This window comes from Octodon degus, unplaced genomic scaffold (genome assembly GCF_000260255.1).
Source record: "Octodon degus isolate 3935 unplaced genomic scaffold, OctDeg1.0 scaffold00072, whole genome shotgun sequence".
Classification (NCBI taxonomy): Eukaryota; Metazoa; Chordata; class Mammalia; order Rodentia; family Octodontidae; genus Octodon; species Octodon degus.
The window spans coordinates 7,424,134-7,433,318 of NW_004524648.1; the positions used below are offsets into that span (position 1 = coordinate 7,424,134).

Genomic DNA, 9,185 nt, shown 5'->3' on the forward strand with positions numbered 1-9,185 from the left:
TTGGGAGTATGCATTTAACCCCTTTTTCTCACCACCCCACACTCTGAAATGGAAAAACAATTTTATGTATTCAAAATAGGTGTATAATAGCACTTCACAGAAAAATCAGTTGGGGGATAAGTATATGTGGAATGCTTCTTTCCAAAAAAAGATTCAGTTATTGAGATATATAGGCCATCCACATAGGTAAAATATACTGTACTTGAAAGATAGGGACTATGGCTAATAAATACATCACTCTTAATAGAATTTTTTTAGCTCCACTTTTTTTTAGTAACTTTTTTATTATTACTAATTCCACTTACACACATGGGCTTTAAGCAAATTTCAGATAGTTCCTGAATAAAAATCAAAGTTGGCTGCCATTTATCATTTTATGTACTCTGTCCCATGAAGAACAAAAGATGGAAATTTGGCTATAAAGCAAGTCGTAATATTTATAGCAGTTCTGCAGGTGGTATTGGCAGGGATTTGTCAAGATCTTGATCAGAGTCAGGAGGAACTGAGAGATCTTGACACTGAATCTCATTGGAATCATCTTGATTTTTTATAAAATCTTCTTGTGGCAAAGGCAAGTTAAATGACTCAGGGGGTAGTGGAAATGACTGTTCAATACCAGAATTAGGATCTTCACAGTCTTGATTTAGGCCTTCTAGAGATGGTTGGACATTGGTAGAATCATTTGGAAGAGGAGATAGAGCTATCATCATGGGTTTGTCAGATTGGTTACTGTCCTGTTCTTCCAAATCAAGAAGGGGAGGTGGCAGAGGCAGATTTATATCATCCGAAGAGGAAACCGCAGTACCAATTGTTGACCCATCAGCACTGTCCTCTGATATACCATTTATTTGATCTTTTTTTTCTTCTGTTTTGGGGTTGTTGGCATCTTCAGTGTCTTCACTTGATTCAAACAATTTAACTTCTAAGTCGTCTGCTAAAAGTGGGCTTTTGGGTTTCCAAGTCATAAACGAAACAACTGATTGACGTTTTGTGGAAAGTTCATTTTCTCTAATGTTATCCATACACAAATCAGGGGTTTCTCCATCAGCAAATGGCGACCTACCAGCCCAATTTTGATCATGTAAAACAGGCTTTCTCAAGCATTTCCATAGTACAATCATGATTATAGATACCAACATAAAAGTCAGAATTGTACCAACTAATATGCCAGCTGTTGAACTATAATCTGTTTTTTTAATAACTTCCTTGTCACTGGTAGTATCTAAAATGAAATCTGGTGTATTCCTAGGTAAGTTTTTGACTGTTGATATTGACCATGTGGATAGCTCACCAACAGTTGTTAGTACTGGGTTTCCAGAAGAAGTGTGAACAGGTGATGATGGCTGTTCAGTGGGAGGGTAGACAGATGGTGTCGGTGATGGTCTGGTGGAAGTGTGGGCAGAAGATGGCAGCTTTCTAGTAGAGGTGAATACAGGCAGTGCTGTCGATGGGAAGGAGGTGTTGACTGTTGGTATTGGTTGTCTGGTGATGTTATAGGTAGGTGGTCTAGCAGAAGAGTAAGCTACTGGTTTTCCAGAAGAGACAGAAATAGTTGATGTTGATTGTTTAGCCATTGATATTAGTTGTCCAGAAGAAATGTTACTAAAATGTGTTGATTGATCCAAAGTATTCCTTGTTGCACTTGGAGCATTATCTGAGACATATGATATTGGTGATGTAAATAAAGTAGACTGTGTCTTCTCTGTTGTATTTGTTTCTGTGTTTGAGAAGAACACATTATTCAAATATCCAAAAAATAAAATTAAGATGATATGTTTGGGATCCATTTCAAAATTTTTCGTCCTTAACACTGGTTTTATAATGAAAGAAAGAAAGAAAGACAGTTAATTGTTATTTGCTGTCTAGTTACATTTGACTTTTCATTGCAGTGTCTGGCATAAAATAGGTAAGTGCCTGGTTACTATTTATTCCAGATTACACTTGATGCAATAGGCTAGTATAAACAGCTCTTAAATGTACTGCAGCTCAGCATATAGCATTTGGACTTCTTGGACAGTGACCCCTCAGTTGTTTTGTAAGCTCTCTATTAGGTCCTGCAGTCCCCACTCCCACTTCCTTCTATTATTCATCTCTCACGTCGTACTTGGCAAATACATCGGCTTGGTGTGCTGAGCCCATGTGCTCTTTACTTGTTCACTCTCTAGTGAAATACCAGAATTGTGTTTATTTTGCTTCTTTGAAGAATACCAGAGACCATTTCTTTCCTTAATCCAATTGTCTTTACTTGTCCTGTTTTCCTTCTTCAATGTTTGACACTATTGACTGTGCCTTCACTGATATTTTGAATAACTTTATAATGTAGTCTAATTCCTTTCATGACACTTTCTGGGTTGTTTTAGACAGGGCTTCACTCTGTAATTCAGGCTGCCCTTGAACTTACTATGTACCCCAGGCTGGCCTTGAACTCATAGCAATCCTCCTGCCTTAGCCTCCCAAGTGCTGGATTACAGGTGTGCAATACAGTGCCCTGACATTTCATGTCATTTTCACTAGCCCTCTTTGCCCTTTCCCATTTCCTACATAAAGATATTTGGTGTTTAGTTAGCTCTCTTTTCTCTTGTTCCAGATTCTATAAAATTTCTATTCTCACCTTTCAGTTCTCACCTTTTACATTATAACTCCCAAACCTGTACATCCAGCCCAAATTTATTTATTCTGATTTCATTTGGAGACTTTTTGGTGGACATTTTGTACATATATCCCACTACCAGCAAATTCAACATATTTGAAATGGAATTCATCTTTACTTCAAAACTGATTTCCAGCAGTCATAAGTTCAAGCCCAATCTGGGAAATTCAGTAACTTGGCAAGCCTGTCTCAAAATTTAAAACAAAACAACAAAAAAACAGTGGTAGAGATGCATCTCAGTGGGAAGGCCCTGAGTATAAAACTCAACACACATGTGCATACACATGATTCCTCTTGCAAACTTTTTGTTTTCCTATTAGAGCATGTGTGGAATATGGAATGTCCCTAACCCTCGCAGCATCCATAGTGTCTAGTACTCTGTCATTATGTTAATAGTCCCATTTTTGTAGATAGGACCCACTTCAGTCCTAGTCTCAGAATCATAGAATGTCTTTTGAATCTATTGAAGCCAGCCTTAGCCAATTGATTAAGTCTGCTGCTACTTCCATTCATGCATTGGTGTTATCTTTGTATCAAGCTCTGTTTTGGGCTTAGGATATTAAAAAGAGGAAGGAGGAAGAAAGGAAAAGTAGGTTGGTTCATGGCTTTAGGTAGTCTAGATTTTGTGCGGTAAAAATAAACAGGTAAAAAAGAATTACATTAATTTGATAATTTTCCTCAAAGGGATATTCAGGAAGTACGCAAAGGAATTAATCTAGCCTAGGAGAGCTTCAGAGAAAGTTAGCCAGAGAAGTAAAACTTCAACTGAACCTTAAAAGGTTTGTAAGAACTAATTAAGCAAATAAATATTCTAGCGAGGAGGAACATACAGGCACAGAAAAGGGGGCACATTTCTAAGTGTGTCGGGGAGGGCCTTTCTTGGAATATAACAGATGATAAGTTTTGAAGAGTTAAATTCCACATTTTACTTATATCTGTGCCACCGAAGTGCCTACCTAACCATGAGAAACAGCCCCTTAATATCTCCTATTCTTACTTGCCTTATTCTAAAGTGAGAAGTGGGCCAGGGATATAGCTCAGCAGTGCAGTGCCTGCTTGGTGAGCACAGGGTCCTGAGTTGGATTCCTAGTTCCCCAAAAAGTGAGAAGTTAACACTAAGAAAACTTGTAGCTCTGAGGACAGTACATTTGTGTTGCATCTCACCAGGGTGTTAGATCCTTATATGCATAGTAAGAAACTATAGTTTTTCTATGAGGGAGTAGATTATCTAAAAAGGATTTAATGCTTTATTATAAGGTACAATAAAAGATTTTAAAATGGACTTTTCACCTTGAGTTGGCTTTTCCCTTGCCATCTAGTACAGCAGTGTTGATAAATGGCCCTAGAAAGATAAAAAATGTCTTCCTTGTTTTGTCTCTTTCTGTGTATTTCTCTGTAATACTTCAAGCATAAACTTGACAGTAATTCTCCTTCAGAGCGTGCATTGGAGATGATTTACTCTAAAAGCGTATGTGGTCTGGCTAGTAATCCTTCGCTTGTTCCCATTACTCTTCTAGTAAAACTTCTAAACTTTTCTTCCTTGTATGATTTCTTTTTTTTTTAGCCAGCTGAGTAGGCCCTGAGGGCGGGGTCCCTTGCGTCTTCCTAAGCTTGACTAAACAGGTGCTTGAGACCCCTGAACTATCTCACTGGCCCTTCCTTGTTTGATTTCTAAACAAAAACTTTTTCTCCCTGAACAGATGTTTTTAACTTTGCTATTTTATACTCTCTTAGACTCCCTCCCCCCAACTCTACCTTCTTCCTCCTTCTGTGTATGTGAACCTGTCTTCTTGCAGACATCATTTTAAATTTCTCTTCTTAAACCAAGTTCGCTGTGACTGACCACAGCCCAAAAAGATCAGCGATTCACAGATTCTGTTCTTCATAATTCATTGTCTTATGGTTCCTTAGATAATTCTTCATATACATACCTCATTTACACTGGTAGACTCTTAAATATTTTATTACTTAGCTTTTCACATTTTCCTTTTGTTATTCTCATTCCCTTAATAAGATTATAAAGAACTTTGAAGAAGAAAGGGAGAAAGAAACAAAGAATAATACTTATCTAGAACATACTATGGCTTATATTTTCCCGCATGTTTTGGTTACTTTAATTTGACCTTTAAATCGCTCTATGAGGAATGATTCCATGATTTACAAATAAGCAAATTGAAATAACAATTCTAAAATAAGAATTCTACTAGAAGATAAGCAGAGAAGATAAAATCTAAGTAAATTCAGGTTTTTAATTCAGTTTGCAAAATGTTTAAAAGGGAAAATTTTTAAACTCTTGACGTAGATACAGGGATTTGTCTCAGCGTTTGTGATCCTCACTCATGCATTTTCAATCCTCTTTTTATAGATAACAAATGAATAGACTTTGCTAGAAAATGTTATTCTTCAATATTTTTTAAAAATGTTTTTAGAAACTACTTTCCAAAGTAACAGAAAATATAGGCCATGAATTGCTTACAGCCAGAAGTGTTTCCTCTTTTGTGACTTTGCTTAAAATAAAGAAACCATATAGTTCCTCCTTTTAGTTAGCTGAAAAAGATAGTAAAAGAAGAAAGAGCCCAAGAAGGAACTAATTATAAACCAAGGTTAGTTTGTAAGACCAATTTTGATAGGTTCATATCCTCTTATGTCAGCAGTAAGTTTGTAGAAACACCCATGTGATTTTCATTTGTCTTAATAAAGGTTAAAGAAATGTTGAAACAAAATTATATTTTTTATCTAGCCTACTACTTCTCTCACTCTTCAATTCACTGTTTATACCCTCTTAGAATCTGCTACATTAGAATACTAGAATGTGTTAGTTACTGTCTTACCACAGCAATTTAGAATACTGTAGAGAAGAGACAGCAAACTTTAAAAGAAATGGGGAATATAGCTGTAAGAGGAAAAACCTGCCTTTTTCATAGCAGTGAGAAGCCAGTGTTACCACCAGCAAGGAATGATTTTTTTTAATATTTAAGTGTTATGTACCTGAAGTATTCATTGTTTATGCAGGTAATGGAGGTAACAACAACAATATTAGAGAAGCAAATTAAAAGAAATGTAGAATAATGTAGAAAAGGCTGTGCAAAGAGACACAGAACAATACAAAGGAAAAAGATAAATTATAGGAACTAGTGAATATAGGAGAAAGGAAGATCAGTTAACTAACGAAGGCATTGAAAAAAAGGAAGTTAATAAATAATTGGAAAAATTGGTGGCTTATGTAGTTAGCAACAAGTTATTATTGATGATTGAAATTGGTAAAATGAAGCTACAGAAAGATTAAGTAGATAAGCAGTCACAAATCTAGTTCCCTCACACTAGCCTGTGTGGGTATGGAAACCAACAAAGAAGAAAGGTCTGACCAGGGTGAGGAACTTTAATGAAACATGCTATTTTTCATTTCAAGTTCTGAGTGCTTCAAGTTTTAAGATTCATTTTTCTCTCCTCCTTCCTTCCTTTTTCCTCTCCCATCTTCCCTGACACTATCCAAGAAGCATAGTTGTCAGTTACTCCAGAGAATCTGTATACACACATCTTATATGTAATTGTGCCAGAAATGAACTACCAACCTTCAGATGGCAACATTTTACTCATTGTTTTAGGCTGCCACTTGGAGTTTTAAATCTGTAATTTTGATCCTTTGTTTTTCCTGAATATTTAGAAGTGTTTAAAAAGAAGAAAAATTTAAACTTTTAATGAAAAGACATGTTAAAGGTAATTACAGTGAAGCAGGAGTCCCCATGTGTTAAACAAGTTCATATAAATATAATGCATAAGTACATAAAAAGATCCTACATTTAAAATAAATGTTGTAGAGTCCAATATGTTAAGAAGTGCAAATCTAACATTAAAATTTAGTAGTTGTGGTATTTCCAACTAGTGAAGTTTTGAAACTATAAGAGGAAGAAAACAACAAATTATATTTTGAATATTTTGAGTGGCAAATTGATTTCAGGCTGCCCAGAATAGTCTTAGATGGCCATCTGCTATCAGTAGTACTAGCTACCACTTACTGAGGCCCCACCCCAAATGCTAGGTACTGTTTTAATCTTGTAGGTAGTCATACTTTTATCTTAAAAAGAAAACTGAGAACAGAGAAAGTTGGGTAACCTGACAGAGTGTCACAGCCCTAAGCAGTGGCACTAATGCAGAAACCATTTCCGTCTTGTATCAGAGCCCTTCCATTTCATGCTCCAGTACATTTCACAACGTACTTACAGCTTTGTGAAGCACGGAGAAGTAAGCTTTCTGGAAACTGGCATATAAGTAATATTTGGAGATAGAGTTGTGTAAAACATACGAAAGGAAGTACTAGAACATTCAAGTTAGTCCTGTGATTCTGTGAAAACAGTTATAGAAGTATTGGATGGTAGGCCTGTAAGCTGTCATACTGAGTTAAGCTTCTGAAAAAAATTGTGGCCCTTTAAAAAGAGTAGACATTGAAGGGCATAAGATTTATGTTTAGCAAACTCAGTTATTCAGAATTGGTGATTCTAAGAATTATATAGCAATTACATAGTTGAAAAACACACTATTATAAACTTTAAATTTGGAACTAGATTAAAAAAACAATTAAAAATTTATTTTCTGACTTTTGTAATAGTTCTTAGACAAAATCCAAAATGGACTGAAGTGTTGAGAAAGGCTATAACCCACTATGAATTTATTATTCTTAAAATTGCTGTTCTAGTAGACTTTTTATTTAGTTCTATATTTTTGTTTGGTTTGTTTTTTTTGTTTTGTTTTGTTTTGTTTTTGAAACAGGGTCTTGCTAAGTAGTTCAGGCTGGCCTTGAACTCACCATGTAGTCCAGGCTGGCTTTGAACTTGGTAGTGATCCTCTTTCCTCAGCCTTTCCAGTGCTGGCGTGACAGGTGTGTCTCACCAAGCCCAGCAAACTTTTTATTTAGAGGACAAATTCACTTTGTAATTGCCTAGTTCTCTCACAGAGTAAGCATCGTCCATATACATGAACAGTTTTCTATTATTTCTTCAGTAGATTTTTTTCCTTTGTTATGTACACTGCTAAAGGCTCCAAGAACAAAGTAGAAATAAACATGTATACAATGTGAATATATGTTGTCTTGGGATGCTTTAAAATGAACTATATTTTCATACTATTATTAAATATGAAATTGTTTGTATAAAAAATTAAACGACCAAGTATGGTGGCACATGCCTGTAACCCCAACACTTGGGAGGCTGAGGCAGGAGGATTGCTGTGACTTTAAGGCCAGCCTGGGCTACGTTGTGAGTTCAAGACCACAATAAAATTAGAATATTTTTCCAAGTGCCAGAGATAGAGCCTCATGCATAATGGGCAAGTTTTCCACCACGTTGTGCTATACTCTCAGGCCCTAAAATTTTTAACAGTTAATAGTTGGAGATTTTAAATTGAGTTATAGCCTATGGAGTATAGTTTTATATCGAGCCCTTAGCTTTACCTGCTACATCAGTAGTTTTTTTTTTTTAATACAAAGCTAAACAAACATTTTGATTGAATAAACTTTATAAGGCTTATAAAAATTTAGATGAACATCTTTCTCTAAGGCAAGTGCATTGAATTTTTAAAAATTCCATTCAGTAAAATCATAAAAACCTGTTACAAACATCTTTGAACTATGAGAAATTTAGTTTAAAACAGTAAGAATACTTTAGTTTTTAAAATAAATTTTATATAAAATAAAAATTAAACCAGATGGCCTATGGGAAAATTGTCTTACCTGTTACCTTCTTTCGCAGAATGCTAAATTCTTGTTCTAACAGGACATGTTGATGATTTGGCTAAGAAAGTAAAAGGGGTGGTTCAATTCAGATTAAAAATGGTCCTTCTAACACGCTGAAATGGTGTCTGTAGAACAGAGGAAGTTTATCAATAGCTGTTGCCGGAAGTGCAATAAGCCACAAAATGACTAAGAAATGTACTACTTTAACAGAACTTATTTTGAAACACAGTGTATATGATTTGATTGCCTTTAATTAATATTTATAAGTATATATTTGAGACTCTCTGGTATTATGATTATGTAATTTAAATACTTAGAATAGAGCCCTGAAGAAATTATATATTTAAAGGAAAACTTGCCACCATTTGGTCAGTACCCATAGTGAGAACCTGCTAACCACCACCTCCTTCACGCTGAGATACATCCTGAGCCGAAGCAGGGCTGCCAAAAGTCACTAAATTATTACCCAGGTAGGTGTTGCAAAGCTGCCTGAGCCTGAGTGCTGGAATTACAAGTATATGTCACCATACCTTGCTGAGATTTCATATTTTAAGAAATAAATTTTGTATTTTGTTTATCTGTATGACCTTAGAGGAATTACTGCACTTCTGAGTCACCATTTCCTTCACTTAAAGAGTATTTCGTTTATTGGATTATTATGAATATTAAATAAGATAATATCTATAAATGCTTCATATACAGTAGGTAACCAGTAAGTGCTTATGTTATTTCCTCATTCATAAGCCCAGGTGAAAGTATAGTTAAATTATTTTCACCGAATAATTTTGGTTTTTTTTTTTTTTTTTT

The 9,185-nt window shown here is 35.2% G+C and overlaps 2 protein-coding genes across 7 annotated transcripts in view; one reads left to right on the forward strand and one right to left on the reverse strand.

Annotated features, from left to right (window-relative positions):
• Positions 1-9,185, forward strand: part of Nf1 (neurofibromin 1) — a 307,973-nt gene that overhangs the window by 217,615 nt on the left and 81,173 nt on the right. The window lies entirely within an intron of this gene.
• Evi2b (ecotropic viral integration site 2B) lies at positions 265-8,483 on the reverse strand. The gene is made up of 2 exons (XM_004635432.2): positions 8,376-8,483; positions 265-1,810 (listed from the first exon to the last, which is right to left on the reverse strand). Exon 2 carries the CDS (start codon positions 1,785-1,787, stop codon positions 438-440), a length of 1,350 nt encoding a protein of 449 aa, XP_004635489.1. The 5' UTR covers positions 1,788-1,810; positions 8,376-8,483; the 3' UTR covers positions 265-437.

Excerpts from the sequence above, each read along its gene's own strand:
- Evi2b (XM_004635432.2), bottom strand. The coding sequence starts at position 1,787 with ATGGATCCCAAACATATCATCTTAATTTTATTTTTTGGATATTTGAAT.